Source organism: Athene cunicularia (genome assembly GCF_003259725.1).
Source record: "Athene cunicularia isolate RWA chromosome 1 unlocalized genomic scaffold, athCun1 chr1_part2, whole genome shotgun sequence".
In the NCBI taxonomy this organism is placed as follows: Eukaryota; Metazoa; Chordata; class Aves; order Strigiformes; family Strigidae; genus Athene; species Athene cunicularia.
In genome coordinates this window covers 11759486-11776962 of record NW_020799092.1, presented here as the reverse complement: position 1 = coordinate 11776962, position 17477 = coordinate 11759486, and the positions used below count along the sequence as shown (strand labels likewise).

The following is a 17477-nucleotide window of genomic DNA, read 5'->3' as shown; positions in this document are numbered from 1 at the left end:
GTCATTAATAGTTTCTGATGCTCTTCTCAAATTCCCTCTCATGTCTAAATGTTTCTTTGCAACTGCACTGTGAAAACTAGAGAGCAGTTACCTGGTTCTTGCATTCCTACCCAGTCCTGCACTCCCAAGACTAGTGGGAGGTGTAGAGACACCTTTGCCTCACCTATGCACCTGGCCTGTCCTCTGAAATATTTTAGGAAGCTAAAGCGTGTACCTAGTCTGACAGAGAAGTCCATGCACTATCCTCTGGAAGAGGTGTGCATGGTCCTTACACTTGGGTCCTCTCACACATGAAAGGAAAATCATTCTTGTTTTTCTGACAGAGAGCCGGAGGCTTGTTTGGAAACCATGTCAGCTATTACCAAAGTGATGGCAGGAGTGCGTTCCCCCAGACATTCACCACCCAGCGACCTTTGCACATCAACAAATCTGGCAACAACCAGGGAGATACCGAGTCTCCATCTCATGAGAAGCTGGTGGACTCCACCTTCACTCCCAGCAGCTACTCATCTTCAGGGTCCAATGCCAACATCAATAATGCCAACAACACTGCCCTGTGCCGTTTCCCCAGCCCCCCCAGCTACCCAAGCACTGTCAGCACAGTGGAAGGCCACGGGACCCCCTTGTCACCCACCATACATGTGCAGGAGGCTCCTTGGAAACTACCTTCCAAAAGGTAAGCTTCACAGCAGAGTGAGTCAATGGACCAGGTATAGGAACATGCATGCAAACACCAGAGAACTGCTGCCGAGCTGAAGTCACCCAGCAGACATTGCCCAGCCTGCAGCCTGGATTGAGCCTTCGCGTTCTCCACTTGTGCCAAAGTCCACAGTACAACATATATGCATCAGTTGACCACTGCAAAGAAGCAGCACTCTTACTGACTTGCTTTCTTTGGGCTTTATCATGAAGAAATCTTTGTAAGAACCAAAAGGAGTCTTATTTATCACTCCTTCACAGGGAGGTGTTTTATCAACGGGTAACTGAAAGAGACTGAAATTAATCTCTTAAGCACCTGATAGGGAGCTTTGTGGAAGTCAATCATTTTTCATTCAGTGGGTCACATCCCTACAAAGGTCACCAAAGGCATTCTGGGTGGAGGAAGGCAAGGTTTTCAGAAATGCAACACTGTGCAAAGCAAAGAAAATCCCCTTCTCTGGACAGCTTTCAGGATGTCTACACACAGATGACTAATATGAAAGGAGTATCATTTTTATTGTGGGGCGGGAGGGGGATAACCCTTTCAGTAACAGGAGGAAGGAGCTGGAAAATTTTTTTCAGTGCAGAGTGTGGACAATGTGAAAAAGTAGAGAAATGCTGCCCCAGCAAAGGACAGAATGGAACAATAAGACAGCAGAAATTCAGTGCGTACAGAAATGCCCAAATAAAAAGTCTAGTGATTTTTCTATTTTGTGCCTTCCTGAGGGAGGCCACAGGAGCTGCACAATGTATGTTACCATCTACCCTCCTGCTTGCTTACTTGTGCTGATGTGACGCTGCTAACATGATGTTCTTTTCTCTCCTTGCTTCTTCGGACACCTTCCTTGAATTAGGACGCATTACTACGAAACACTGGGACGGTACGTGTTCTCCCTCATGCTCTAATGCTCTCTGGGTGTAAGATCCATTGTTCATCCCATTGAAATCCAAATCCCTATTAATGATGAATACGAACGTTTCTTTTTGGTGTCAGTTGGGCTGAAAAAGAGGTAAGGATCACCACAACATCTCCAGAAAATACTCCCAACTTAGGGCTTTTCTGCCCACAGTCAGGTGTATGGACTGTTTCTAGCTGGTTTCTATATTTGGAGTTTTTTTAGTTTCTAGCTGGGCTCACACATCTAGACACTCTCTGGTCACAGCACAGTAAAGTACACCCTGGTGTGTTAATACAAAAATTCTGTATGGTTTGGCTAAACAGAGTGTTGAATAAGGGGAGCTGCCATGTACTGATTTTTCTTCCCTGTGTACCTTAGCAGATTTACTTGCCTCCCATCTCAGGAGAAAGGTCACTTAAGCACTGTCCTACAGGCTGTTTTATACCATGCATATGCACATTTCTCCCAATGCTTTTTACTTAAACCGAATAATAAAATAATGTTTCCTATCCAATCCCTGAAAAATTAAAAAAAACCTGTCACACTGCTCTCTTCTGTAAATGCTAGTAACAGACTGACATTGGCTCTAATACCTCCATGTCAGTATCTCAAAGATTCATTCTACTATCAGATTTTACTTTACTCCTCAGAAAACACAAACTCAGAATTAAGTGAAATATGAGGGCTGAGATGTGAAACAGAGGGACAAAGATGAGGCAAGCAGGGAATTAAGGGCTGTCACATTAAGGGTTTGAACAGATCCTGCTTAATTCAGTAGAAGCACTCTCTGTGGTTAGTGATGAGAAAAAGGGGACTGAAGATGGAAAAGACAGCAAGGAGCAAGAGCGTGAACAGGAGGAGGAGGGGAGAGATGCCGCAGAGGAATGGATTTAGGAGGCAGAGACCATACACCACTGAGCTGAGAGGATTACTGTTAGTGTTTAGGAGGCTTCTCTGAAATTTGTAACCAAGGCTTTTGCAACAAGGGAAAAAGCTATATTTCCAAGAGCCCATTTCAGATTTTACTTCGAGTTCAGTGAGTTACATCTTTGGAAATGTGGTCAGTGTGATGTGCATATTTATAGAGTACATCTAGTCACAAATAATACGTTTATAGTATTGTTCAGCATTGATTTAAGAAACTCTTCCTCTGAAAGAGGACACAGATGAAGGTTGTTGCTTTGTATTTGTGAACTCTGCAGCTCTGTTCAGACATTGATTTTTCTATGATAGCTCTTCAGCATTATAATAAACTGAGACAGATGGAGCCTGTCATTCTTGTCTTTTTAACAGGTTGTCTTTACCCTCTCCATATCTTGACTTGTCTTTTTTGCTCATTAGCTCCAGTTCCAGAGACAGCCAGCTGGCAATTGTTTGCCAAGAGGAAGTGTCTCAGGATGAGACTTATGATGAAAATTTGAATGAAGACATTGAGTACTGTAGTGAACCAAGTCTGCTCTCTACCGAAATGTAAGCTTTGCATCTTTAGTCAAGTTGGTCGCATGGTTCTTTAATTAAGGGGGAGAGGTGGGAAGAGGTGACATTTTTCTACAAATATTTCAATTTGTGGGATGAGGACAGAGGTCTTTAGTCAGAGAACTCAGATATTAGAAAATAATTTTTAATAAATTAAGTTCAGCACTGAGAAGTAACATTGAAAAGGATATCTTTCACATAGGATTTTCCCTCTCCCCTGAATGAGACATCTGGATCTGGAGGGCCTTCCCCCACATTCATTTCTATCATCTAACGTTCCCAGATCTCATCTTTAGAGTGTTCTCTGTCTCATGGTCTCTTGTAACTGCTCCTGGAACAGTTACAGTTTGAAGCTAGCTTGCTATTGCATCCATTTGACAGCATGATCTTCCTGGCTTCCCTGCTGGAAGAGGGGTTATTCTGCCCAATATCAGCTGCTTTTGTTGAATCCCTCTGTTCTCCTTTTACAGGCTCGCATACCAAGATGATGAAAACAGACAACTTACTCCACCAGAAAACAACAAAGGAGAGGACACCCGGCATTCTCCGAAGAAAGGGTTTCTGTGCTCCTCAGCACTAGGTAACCTCCCAGCACGACATGCAGGCTGTGCTCTCCTCTGCCCCAACTGAGTTCTCACATCTCACTGGAGGAATCCCAGCATGTGTGGGCACGGGTGTTGCTGTTTGCTGCATTTACCTCATGAGACCAGGAATCCCACGGGATGCATATGGTCATGATCATGCACATGACTCTACTGACTTTATGCTCAGTCAATAGATGAATCTGTGGCTGTTTGGATAGTCCTTGTGATCTGTTTGATTAAGCCCTCCTGTGAATTAGGGGAGTTTATTAGTGCACTGTAGACTCTCCAAACAATCACCAGGAAGTCACCGAATGGACTAGCCTTGAGTATATGGTGTTCTGTTCTCTGTGTGTTCAGCAGGGAGAAAGGAGAGGTTGTCTTTTGTTCACTATGAGGAAAACAGTGAATCTCAGATTAAGTTAATACAATACAAATTTGCTTTCTGCTTTAATTGTACCTGGAGATTTTCAATTGCTTGAGTGTGCAGACTACGCTCAGGTGAAATCCATGAATCACAGGATTTTATGAAAGAAGCAGGACAAATGTGAGAGTCTGAAAGAAAATTAGCTTTTTTATGCAGAATATTTTTCACCCTTTTTCCTGAGTACTGGTGTGGAGAAAAAGGACATCTGGGGGAGAAACTAAAACGAATCCTGTACATAAAATATATTCTCACAAAACAAAAATGACAGATAAGGTAATATAATGTTTAAAGTGAGGCTACTGAGTCTTCACTCAAATCCTTCAGGATGTTTGTACAATTGAGTTTTTTAAAAGCATTTACTTTGTTTCAAAACTTCAAATATTAGGCAATGACAATTCCTATATCTATCTGTAAGGCCAAATTTGCAGGCCTTGATACAGTGCTTCATTAACTAGTTTCTTGTGAATATTTATACAGTGCTGTCATACTCATTTTACTAGGTTTTTTGTCTAGAAAGAGGAAATATATTTTATCTGCATTGTGGCATACTTTCTCTGGGTTAGGGCCTTTTCTCAACAAATATTATAGATACTTACTATTTTCAGAATTCTGATTTTATTTCCTTCTTTAGAAAAATTTCAAGAGGATCAAGAAGTCGACAAAATATTTTAGTGTGCTGTGCAGCTCTATCTTTAATACTGGATTTGCCATTCTTTAGAAGTAAAGCCTGTGCACTTGTTCATAAACATGCTTCGCAGTACTTTTAAATTCTTGCATAGGGAGCACCTTTCTCATATTTAAAGAAGTTTAATTTTATAGCAAGTAAACAATGCAACTGTTTCAATGGTTCCCCCTAAATTATTTTTTTTTTCCAAGAGAAAAAAAGCTTTTTTCTCTTCCCTTCTTTCCAAATTTTGAAAATGCTTCATGTCTTCTATTCACCAGTGAATTCAACCATTGATTAATTCACTTCTACTTGACATTGCTATAGACACAGCCTCATAAACTGTGGTATGTCTGGCAGCTAAGGGACACAGATCACATGCAAGCGGGAGGCCGAGGTCACCTGAGCAGCCTCATGTCCCCTCCTGCATGTTGTGCACAGCCAAGCACAGCACCAGAGCCTCAGCTGCCATCATCAGTTCCACTTCAGGCTTTACCTGAACCAGAGAGGTCTGAGAACACTTCCACTGCTTAGAAAGGAAATAAGCTGCGTGGTATCTATTAGGACAGTGTTTTAAAAGAGGAAAACTAAAAATCATCATCCAGAATTTTATCTTGCAGCTTGCTTGGAAGGTAGTGCTAGTTGGTCCATGATGGGTGACTGCTTTTTCTAAATACAAATGCTTTGAAAATGGGCAAAGTCTTGAGGGAAAGTGGACAGAGCCTGAAATGTGGGTGTCTTTGCTGTATCACCAATGTGACTGCACTAAAAGAAATTGAAAACAGATTACCTGTAGTGTATTATGAGTGATGGACCCAGCTGTGTGTGATTGCTGTTTCAGGTCGAAGAGCATCTTTTCACTTAGAGTGTTTGAAAAGACAGAAGAACCAGGGCGCAGATGTTTCGCAGAAGACTGTTCTGCCTTTGCATCTGGTACATCATCAGGTAAGCATTAATAATGACAAAGGGCCCAGCAATATAACTGAGAGCCTACCATCTGCAGTGCCTCCACATTGTATCCCAACCAACTTTTTTAAAACCATTTGGGATAGTTTCTCACCCATATCACAGGTTCAATTTTTAGAAATCGTATTTGCCATCATGCTCATTCCTGCTTTTGGGATTTTTATCATTCCCAGAACAATGCTACAGGAACACATCCTTTCGATACAGCAGAGTTACCATTTTTTGATGTCCATGAAAGAATAAAATAAAAAGCTAGCTAGAAGATAAAAACAGCTGCCCAAATTGCATGCTGCAGTGAAATTACACTGGCTTTGATAGTAGCATACATAGGAATAAAATGTTCAGTGTCTACTTTCATGTTAATTAAAGGTAACCAGTAACTGTAATTATTCATTTTAAAACCTAAACTGATTACATGTAGTTAATCAGCTTCTTAAGCTGATTTGTAAATGTATTCAGCAGCCTAGCAAATGTATGCTAAGGCATGTACCTAGATGATTAGCCAGCTGTCATAGTCCAAAGTAGATTTGTGTCTCTTAGTTTGATGATGCCACTTTTTGTCACCATAAAAAAAACAAGTGCAGATGGTAGCGCCAGCCTTGCAAGTGGGGCATCTTGCTCTGTGCAGTCTCCTAGGACAGGGCAGAATGGCCTTCACACCTCCTTAGGCTGTCACTGGGGTCAAAAATGCCCCATGGCAGGGACAGGAGGAATAAGAAGACAGAGCAGAAGAATGAAAGATAAGCATACTTGAGGCTCCCTGGCTTTTCTCACCCCGACTCCCAGCCAGTTATCCTTTAAGGGTCAAGCTCTAGAAAGCAGTTACAGCTGTGGCAGGGACAACCTGCAAATGTGTTGGGTCAGGGAGGAGTGGGCAGAAAACAGCTTCCCACATTCCCCACAGCACCAACAGCCCTCCTGAGGCTTCCTGCCCTCCCACAGCTGACCAGACATATGCCTTCCACCCTCTCAGCCCACCCAGCTAGTTGAATCACCTCCCTCCAACCTGTACAAAGAGGATGGAGCTACTTCACCCTTCCACATCCCAGAATACAGCTCCAAACCTAGAGGGATTGGGATCTACGCACCCCATTGTCACTCACCCAGACTGAAAGATTACCCTGAAATAGGCATCTGGCCTCCAGCTGGCAACAATCAGCAGTGTTCATATGGTTACAAAAATGTTAGCCTTCAACAGTGCTTAAAACAAGAACATAAAGTGGAAAGGTTGCCTCTGCGAAGTGCAATGGAGTTGGTTGCTCATGAATGCTTGAAGGGGTATTCTCACAAAATACTTATACATCACAATATGTAAATATATGCAGCTGAAGCCCAAACAAATCCCTAAGAGCTTCTTTTAACTTTTTCAGAACCTTATATTTTGGATAAAACATCTGTATATGTTTCTGCCAACAAGCTGAAAAAACGGCTCAATTGTCCTGCCTGACAGATCTATTGCTCTCATTGAAGTCCTGGTAGTTTTAGGAATGTGCTGAGGCCATCGTAGCCTACAGGGCATGACTTATACAGATGAATTTTTAAAGGCTTTCTTCCTCACTGAAATTTAATAAGTGACTGACATCTAATTCCTGAGAAAATCTTGGTGAACTCTGTAGGTGACTAATAATTCTTTTGCTCATCTGTCACTGAACTCATCAGCACAGCATGGTTGTCAGTTCCCAAAGATTTCAGTGGCAGATGGACTAAGCTCCACTGAACTTTAGATATCTTAAAGTTAGCTCTTTAGTTTGAAATAGTCAGTTCAGTCCCCCTGTGGTCAACAGAGGGAAAGAGCATCTCCAAAGGGCAAGTATAAGTCTTGTCTAAGTCTCGTCCTCCAGACAGCATTTTCAGGCAGGTACCAAAGAGAGGTGTCTCTACACAGCTTAGACTAAACATAGAGCCTCCAGATAGCTGAAACTGTGTGAAACTAACCAAAGCTCAAACAAGAGGATTCTCTGTAACACAATCCACATGCTTTTGTATTTTCTATGCATTTATTTTTTTTCTCTCCTGAGGCAGCAGTGACCTCTGTGAGATGAGCTTATGACTTTGACAGCATTGCCTGTGGAACAAGGCAGCAGTCACCATGAATAAGGCATCAGATCAGCCCTATACAACAAGGAGCTGCTTAAGAAATTTCATAGAATCATAGAATACCAGGTTGGATCTCAAGGATCATCTGGTCCAACATTTCTTGGCAAAACCAAATTTGTTATAAAAGGAGGCTGGATGACTCAGAGGTTGTGTATATGATTACAGAAGGACTGGATGACTTGAAGTATAATCATCAGATATTGATCTTCCCACCAACAGCAGATGCCTTAAAATCCAGTGGTGGATTTATAGTTATTGCCAACTGCAAACACATCTAAAATGCACATCTGGTATTTATACAGGTTCCACACCAGACACTTGGAGAAAACACAGCAATTGGCAGTAAAACCTAGCAGTATGGGTCGTGGCAGTGGTGGGAAAATGAATGCAGTCTCGCTCACTGGAGAAGAGGTGGTGTTTCTGGCAAGGCTGTGGGGAGCAGAGCTGCATCCCTCCTGTCGGTGCAATGTCTCCAAGGCTGAAGAACTGCAGTCGTGAAAGTTCGCAGTCTGGTGCTTGGCACTAGTGCAAGATACACCATTTAAAGGAAAGTTTGCAAAATGACTTCACAGGAAACAGCTAAACTGTTCCAGGAGCTGGTGGCCGTTTACCCAAGCCTCAGGACACTCCAGGCCTTGCTCGGGTAGTTTCTCCAGAACCATCATGTTTCAGCACTGCTGCTAAGAGCAAGCTCTCACTTGTCTTGTTCCTCCTCTGTCCACAGGCATTAGCGGTGGCCGGCCTGAGTCCCCTCCTCCAGCGAAGCCATTCCCCCACCATGTTCTCTCGGCTGTGTGCTACACCCCCCGCTACACCCTGCAGCCGTGGCTGGCCGCAGCAGACCATCCCGACTCTGCGCCTCGACGGGGCAGAGTCCAGTGAGAAGCTCAACAGCAGCTTCCCATCAGTACACTGCGGGTCTCGGTACCCTGACAACACCGGCTGCAGCAGCCCAAGGAGAGCCAGGCCGGTCTCTCTCACCGTCCCCAGCCAGACAGGAGGGAGCAGCAGGCAGTTTCATGGCAGCGCTGGCAGCCTGGTTGAAGCGGTAAGACTGCAGAGTCACGAAGGACGTGGACAGGGTCAAGGCCAACTAGAAATGCAGCCCTTGGAAGAGCGGGGAAACAGATATACTGCTGCCCACAATGCCAGGAGTAGGAAAGACCATCTCTAAGCAGGGGTTAGCAGCATAAATGGGAGGAGGACCACTGGGGAAAATACAGTAGTAAAGAGGGTTGTGTTAGGTGTGTGACAGGGTTGATGATGCAGAGTACTAACATATGTTTTTGTCTCTGGTTCCCTACCTGCTTTTGAAGGTCTTGATTTCAGAAGGACTGATGCAGTTTGCTCAAGATCCAAAGTTCATTGAGGTCACAACCCAGGAGCTTGCAGATGCCTGTGACATGACGATAGAAGAGATGGAAAATGCAGCAGACAACATTCTCAATGGTAACAGCAAGCAGAGCCCCAATGGCAACCTCTTGCCTTTTGTTAACTGCAGGGACCCAGGGCAGGACAGTGCAGGAGAGGAAGAGGAAGAGGTGCAGAACCCGGATTGTAGAAAAAGTCAGGAGGAGCTCAAGGACAGCAGGATATATATCAGCAGCCTGTAGTTGCCAGGGCTGGAAGCGATGCTGGTTTTTTATTTGTTTCAATGTTCCTAATGGGTTTGTTTCAGAAGTGCCTCACTGTTCTCGTGACCTGGAGTAACCGGAACAGCGTTCTTCATTCATTTCTGTTGGGACGAGTCGCAGAGTTGGGTGGTGTAAGAAAGCTTTTCAGGAGCAGATATAACCCCAGCACGTGTCCATGAAGGAAGAGTGAGGAGAGGAGGAGGAGGAAGAGGAGAGCCAGCTCCCTCTTTTTTCCAGTCCCTGCACAAGGAACGACGACTGCCTCCAGAACACGAAGGGGAACCTCAGCTTCCTGTGGATGGCCCTAGCCAAAAGGACCCTACATCAAATGGGTGTCTTTCAACTTTGCTTGTAAAAATCATTTTGCACATATTCTGTATGAGCCTCACCGTCTCCATAAAGCCAAGGCCCTTTTATTCGGAAGGAGAGGAGGACTTCTTCTGCTGTGGATTCCCGTACCATGAAGGGGAGGAGGAAGCAGAAGAAGCCCGAGGGCGCCCGAGGGGCCGGTGGCAGCGCTGCCAACCCTGCCGAGACTCCCAGGCAGCGGTCTCTGCCAACCAATCCAAGCGCAGGCAGCCACTCCTGCCAACCAATCAGAGCTCAAGCAGTCACTTGCCAGCCAATCCGAGCTCAGTCTCTCTCCTGCTGACCAATCAGAGCTCAGACAGCCAGCCATGCCAGCCAGTGGGAGAGTGGGAGCAAGCTTTGCGGTGGGGCTGAGCCGACCTGCCCCGCACTTGCTGAGGTGGTGGTGGGCTTGTGTAGATCTCTCCTTGTTTTGCAGTTTGATATTTTCTTGAAAGCATGTTGCAGTTTTTATTTTGACTATTTTATTATTATTTTTTTGGAGGGAGAAGGGAGTGTTTACAACATTTTGTAATCACCTACCTTTTTGGTTTGGTTTATTTTCACCTTCGCAAATGTTACATTGGTTTGATCATGTTGTATTATTTAAACTGGGTTTTTTTTCTCCATTGAAATTTGGTAGAAGTATGATAGATGAGTTTTACCAACCGTTATGTACACCGACAATTTGTAATTTTATTTGCTAGTAATTGAAACCTCCTTTTTTTGTTGTTGTTTTATAATTTAAAGATAGTAGGCAATGCACTTGATATAGTCTTGCACATTTGAGTGATTGATTTGGGTTCTTTTTAGTGCTAAGTATATCTGTGAGTGTGGGAGCGATACCAAGCAAGTGTGCGTGTGCGCGCGCGTGTGTGTAAGTGCATGCAGTTCTCCACATCCTGGTTTGAGCTGCAGGAGATCTGTATCTGGGGCCATTTGAATGCAAAAACGAACCACTGTCTCTGCTTTTGAAAGGGGAATCAGTAACTCTTTGCATTTTCTGTTCCACAAGATATGCAAAAACAATGCAATAATATTAATTTTAAAATACAATTGTAAGTTGTGTTGGCATTAAAACTGTATAGAGAAAAATTGCAGGGGTGGGGGGAAACAAACAAACAAACAAAACCAGAAGGCGTTACGCTTCGATATATTCCATGTGATGTTTTATTGCATTGATAATGTTTCTGTTGAAGAAACCGTTATACTTGAATTCAGGTCAGTTTCAGTATTTTTCAAATATTTTTTTAAGATGAATTGCAATTGTGCCAAGCAAAGATAATGAATTGAATTAAGTTTGTTTAAAAAAAAAAAAAGAAAAAACAATCACTTCTTGTATATTTTGCTGCATGTCAGGTGAATCATTTCGTATTTGGAATGTGCCAAGCTTTACCTTTGAACTTTTAAGTGCTTTTCTACGTGTGGTTGGGCAAAGGGGTACTATTTTTTTTCCTTTTTTAATTTGTACAATGAACAAAGTGTACCTGGTGTAAGTAACTATTCTGCAATCCACTGACAGGTTGAACGTTACTGATTTTGCATATCTTGTGTTCATTTTCCTTCTTCCTCACTCCCTTTAAACATGCATGATGACTTTAATGGTAAAGAATTTTTCTTCCCAAGACTGGGACATTTTATTCAGGCTTTCTTCTCTTTCTTTTTGCTCAGTTCCTCTAAAGGTCTTATCCCACTCAAGGGTGGCAAGACACCCAAACCCATTTGGCAGATCCATCCTATGTATTCACTGGCACTAGCAATTCAAGGAGCAGGGAAAAAAAAAATCTGCTTTCAAATTTCTTTTGTTAGATAGCTAATGCTGACTGATTATAGCAGGATCCTGGGATAAGCAAATGCAAGAGGCTGAATCATTAGCAAAGTAAAATTATCTAACTTTCAGTCCAGACCACTGAAAGCAGAGGGTGAGTGAGGGAGAGAGCTCTGGATCGTTTCTTAGGAGAATTGCCACAGTCTGGTCAAGATACAGATGTTAAGTGACTTTTTTGCGTTCCTATACACGGTCTTCATCCCTCTTCCCAGAACTTTAGTGGCTGGATTAGATTATAAATCACAAAACATCTGATGGCACAGCATGTCCCAGTCATATTTCCCTACTAGTGAGTGTGAACCTCTCTTGACTTTCCTCACACTGATACTTGGCCTTAACCCCTGAGAGAGGCTGAAAAAACAGGCAGGCATTGTTAGATTTTATGGAACTGATTTTTGTCTAGACTACTGCTGTTTTTTCTCCCTTCTCAAGATGGTTCACAAACTTGCAGATCAGTGCTGAGCTAGGAGGTGTAATCTGACTCAGAGCTAAACTATCATTCAAATCTTGAGCTTCTGCAGATGTCTGAGAACATAATTTATTGCATATGTTGATTACATTATTTTTGTAATGCCCTTGTTTTCTTCTTGATTCTCTGGGGCATAAAGCAGAAATAGCAAAGGGTATTTTTGACAGTGCACTTTTTCAGTGTCATTTTGAACTTGTCAGTAGCAGCTCAAGATACTTTGAAAAAAAAAACAAATCCTTTTAAACTAGAGAAATATGCATCCATTTATACAACCATCTGCCATCAAAGTCCTAATTCAAGACTTCCCTGGGGAAAGTAACCAGCGGATGTCAGTCAGTCCTATCCTTTCCATGCCTCATGACTGTATCAGGATGGGCACACAAGCGTGTCTCCCTTTGAAAGTTTGCTGCTGCTAGTGCTGATGTGCTCCAAAGCTACTTGGAAGGAAATAATGCTGTGCCTGACTGTTTCTGAAAATGAAATCAGTATAAGAGCTCCCTATATAATTTTCTTCCGCTATAAAGTCCATCTGACCCTCCCCATGGGAGACAGAGGTGTTCTCTGCTCCTAAGAAAGAAAGTACTAATGGTGGCAATGGACATTTTGGATGTTTGACAGCCCATGTTATCTTTTAGGATTTTTCTTGATGGGAAGAAAAATGATGAAAAGGGTGCCCCATGCATCTAATAGCTGCAACTGATTTAGGGGTCAGAGCCTACAGCGGCCAAGGGAAACCCCACTCTTTGCTGGAAGACTCCTTAGGTCTTGCAGAGTGGAAAACACATGGCTAGCAGAGAATGCAGATAACTTTTGTGGTTTAAGGGGCAGGAGTTAAATTTAGTAATTGCTGGTGCCAGGTGTGCAAATTTCTCTTTCTGGGGAGGGTGGCTTTTTTTAATTCCTTTGAGGTACTTCCAATGTGTACATTGTGACAGGCCTGAGCAAAGAGCTACTGCCTCCTTCAGGTGAGGTAGAGTCTGGGGGATGGTGGGAAGGCGGGGGCAGGTTTAGTTCCTGGAGCATCCTTCTTTCCCTGTGTATGGGAGTGGATGGTGGGTACAATCACTGTGCTGTGGATGGAAGCTTTGAAGGAACTGATGGCTGAGGAGTGGCATGGAAGGAAAGGAAAGAATGGGAAAAATGACCGGCTGTTTGCCACTGAGCATCTCTAACTTGCAAGAGTACACTGCAGACTAAAGACGTTTCTTATAAAACAACAAACCTCCTCCCTGTATCACTCCTGCTCATTATTCCAGGCAGTACTGGGCCAGCCACACCAGGTGCATTTCTTTTTTTTCTTCCTTATTTCTGTGTGGCTGACATGATGGGGAAGAAAGTGGAACTCATGATCCAGAGCTGGAGTTTTATTATCCACAGACCTTTTCTGTACCATCTGCCTCTTCAGCTGGACATGTGAACGATGATGGTGTAGATGCTGCTGCTACTGCAGGGGTCCTGCCTGTTTTATTACCCTGCCCACCACACCCCAGCACGGAGGGACAGCCAGAGAGGCGCCATGTACAGAACTGCATCTATTTCTGCTTTGTTTTCTGACTCAGAACCCTGCCCCGATGACTACAACAATGATGAAATCAACAACAACAAAAAAAGGGCAAATGCATTTTTTACATTTCTTGATAATTTCCAAAGCAATGTATCATTGCTTTCTTTAGACTGACGCCAATATAACAGTTGTATGGGTCTCAGCCAGGCTCCTGTGTCTTTTCTGCCTGATAGTTTCAGATTGTATGAAATGTATGCGCGTTTGCACACAGACACAATCATATGAGGTGATGGCACCGTGAGCCCATGGGGTTGTTCACCTGTGCCATAGATGAAATTGGAGGCCTTGTTTCATATGTGTAGATGAGAAAGCCGTTGGTCCAGTAAGCTGAAGTGAAGCAGCCCTACTGAGACAGAACTGAGTATCCTGATATATGCATAGTTCCATTGTGACTGTCCCCCTGGCAGGGGCAGGGTGGGGGAGAGAACACTGAATGGGGAATTTGGAGCACAACAAAACTGAGTAAATAAGTAGGATCCAGTTGAGGGCTTCTGGTAGTGGCGAGATTTTTTCAGTTCCCATAATGAAAACTGTAGCACATATAAAGAAAATATTCCAGGCCACCAGAAGCCCCAGTTCCCATCTTGCTAACATGAGGCTGGAGGGCACTAGAGGCCAAGGAGGTTGTATCCATGCAAATAATGTGGAAAACAGAACTGGGCCCAGAAAAATGTGATTATCTTTCCTCCATTTTTTCTCTTCTCCAAAGAAGTCTAAGGAATATAAATTTCAGTAGCCACACAGGGTTTCCTTTTTTTTCTTCTTCTGAATGTTACAAAGTTTAAAAAGTTTTATTCTGGGTCGGCAAGCCCAGGGATCCAGAAGGTTTCCAATGGGATCTCAGTCCATGGAGCTTTGTTGCTGCTTTGCTTCCGGACAGCCAAAACCACTATGGCCTTGCTGCTAAAGTGCCCTGAGATGGGGCAGCTTGAGGGCAGAAGCACAGCTGAGAGATATGTCCTGTATTGAAGACAGACTGGGCTCCAATTGCTTTCAGAGAAGACAGTAGCATCACACTGGAACGGAGAAAAACCTCTTCTGATATAAACTTTAGCATTCTAATTAAATTCTCCATTCTTCCCCTGCCCCTTATGAGGGACTTGACTTAACTGTTAACACTTTAGCATAAAAAACAGGCCTTCTTTAGGGGCACAGGGCTCGATTCAGTTGCCTAAATGCGGACATCTACTGCCACTTGAGCTACCCTACAGCACTCTGCCTGGCCTGCAGCAGCTGGTCCAGAAAGGCACAACTCTTCCCCAGGGCTGGTGTCACAGCTACCAGCCCCACGTCGTTAGCAAAGATCTCATGCGGCAGGAGACAATTAGGCAACTTAATCAAGTCCCTTTCTAAAGGGCTAATTGAGAGAAGCAGCACCAATGACTGATGTAATAAGGGAATCTTCATTAGCATTACCAAGGGCTTAGGCTGGATCAGGAGCTCATCTCCACAGTCCCATGCTGTTGGTTTTCTACCCCACCTCACGCAGACAGCCTCCACTCCTGCAGCCTGAAGTTCATGGCACTCTGCCCAGCCCTTACATTAGGCCAGGGTTAACAGCTGCATCCCAGGCCCAGTGGAGCCAAGGCAAGCCCAGGCAAGAGCAGGTGTCACTCCGCCCAACAACATATTTTTCTGCCAGCGTTTGAACAGCCCCTTTACCTATTCAAGACAGACCCACAAACCCAGACACCATTCATTAGCCTCATCATTTGGACAATTAAATACCTGTGTTTTTCTGTTGCATTTTGCATTTTGCCCAGCCAGGCAAAATGCAAGTTCTTTCCCAAACAGGCTGTAATGCCAGTCTGCACCCATCTCAAGCACCTAGGTAGACTGGCAGCCAATACTACCTAAACATCATCAACTTTATGATTGTTCATAGAAGTGATTGGTTCAGGCTTATTCAGTCTTGACAGTTTGAATGTGGGAAGATTTCAGAGGAGGAGGAGTGAGATTGTAAATATCTCTGACAAACACTGCTGCATCACACACAAAAAAGGGGGAGATACTTTTAAAACTGCCTTAAAAATCAATTCTGAATTATGAAATCTCCCTCAAAACAATTGCCACTTGGTAGAGCAAGGGATGAGTTGCTTTGGGTGAATTCTGGCAAGAAGTGGTTGGAATCTAGTCCAGTTTCAGGAGTGGAAGTGTAATTTAGGAGCTGATCTCTCAGTCTGAATTCACCAATGACTGAGCACTGCAGGATCAAAATCGTTTAAGGTCTTGGGGGTACTGTATCTGGCCAGCATCTGCATGGTTTGGGTCTGGCCTGGCAAGGTACTGCATACCTGTGTTTTGCAGTGACTTCAGGGAAGATGGGGTTCCTCAGCACCTCTTAAGTTCAGGCCCTGGAGCACCATTTCCTGCTCTGATCATCAGCTATAAATATTGATAAATATAAGTGTTTTGCCTTCATTTGAATTGCCCGGAGCTGTAAAATGATCTCTCTCAAGTATAAATCAGTCCAGATATAAACCTCCTCTCCCACTCTTCCCTGCGCTCCCTGACCACCCTCGCAGCGCTCCCTCTCACCTCCACGCAAGCCCTTTCCTGTCTCAATTCTTTACCTCCTTCCACAATTTTATATCTAGTTTTCATGAACCCACAGAAACGCTTTTGTAAATAATGCTGTACAGTTTGTAACCGTCATGTAAGCCTGTCATCAGTGCCAGAGTCCGTCTTGCCCTCTCGCACGTTTTAAAATCAACAGAGGAAAGTTAGAGTGAATGGCCCGCCAGTGAACTATAGGGTCATCTCTGTGTGGGACAAATGTATATTCCTGTAAGATTGCATTTTTATCTAAGGAATGATGTTATTTTAAAATTGCTAATAAATTTCTAAACAATGTCGATTTGTTTAATATTGTAAATATTATCAGAACTGCTTTGACATTGCTCCATTCTCTCAGCAGTGGCTGAAAATTAAGACAGCTTGCTGCAGCCCCTTATTTCTCATCATCAGTCCCACTGTCATTCATGGACTATCTCCGTGTTTAAGGGGCTGCAGAATGGTCTTGGACAGTCACAGCCTGCCCTGTTAAACAGTAAATTAGGAAATCCAACCGCTCTTTGTACTGCTGTCACTACAGAAATTCTGCCATGTCATGATGTCCACAGTGTGACTAATGCATAACCACACAGTATTTTCTGCACAGGATTCTTTCTTACCAAGCATATGCAACAAAAAATAAATGCCTGCAGCCTAAATACAGTGTAATTAGTAAATACATAAGCCATTAAGGTAATGGAACGATAATAAGTAACATATCACTCATTTTCTTTTGACTGAACAAATTTGTTTTACCATGGTTATCAAGCAATTACGCTGCAATGCCAACTAAGCACTGTATTTCCTGTTGCAGCACTGTAAACCACTGCACTCAGTTCAATTATATCGGTATAAGATTGAGCAAAACAACGTCTAAAGAAAAAACTTCCATTATATGCTATTCCCTGACATGCACACAAATGTGAGAACTGCAAGCTTTGCTGCTACTATTAATTTGTGGTGTCACAAAATGGTAAAACCCCAGAAGTGAATAAAACCTGTGGATGTCATCAGTGTGAGATATTGGAATGGCAGAACGATCAGCAGAACCCTCGCTGTCTCCAGGCTCAGACCAGCCCTCAGTTAGATGTTTGCCACCACAAAACCCTATGAAACCACCGTGCTCTTGGCTGTCAATCGAAGCCCAGCAAACGGTTTGGCTTTGCAGAAAAGCTCGATTGGCTGGAAACCTGTCTGAGCTCCCTGGGGACAGGCTACAGCTTTGTACGAAAACCCTGTCCAAAAAAAAAAAAAAAAAAAAAAAAAAAAAAA

General features: G+C 43.5%; 1 protein-coding gene across 20 annotated transcripts in view; it reads left to right on the top strand.

The window, feature by feature from the left end:
• CACNA1C (calcium voltage-gated channel subunit alpha1 C) overlaps nt 1-16507 on the top strand; it is a 444106-nt gene extending 427599 nt beyond the window's left edge. For 18 of the 20 annotated variants that reach the window (XM_026841170.1, XM_026841183.1, XM_026841181.1 and 15 more), the window contains 7 exons: nt 324-676; nt 1554-1580; nt 2940-3068; nt 3545-3654; nt 5588-5691; nt 8534-8857; nt 9126-16507. In XM_026841170.1, coding sequence (XP_026696971.1) covers nt 324-676; nt 1554-1580; nt 2940-3068; nt 3545-3654; nt 5588-5691; nt 8534-8857; nt 9126-9422 — 1344 coding nt within the window. In that variant the 3' untranslated portion in view covers nt 9423-16507. The remainder of the gene's footprint in view (nt 1-323; nt 677-1553; nt 1581-2939; nt 3069-3544; nt 3655-5587; nt 5692-8533; nt 8858-9125) is intronic. The other 2 variants (XM_026841180.1, XM_026841179.1) reach the window with 2 other exon arrangements.
• The last annotated feature ends 970 nt before the right edge of the window (nt 16508-17477 follow it).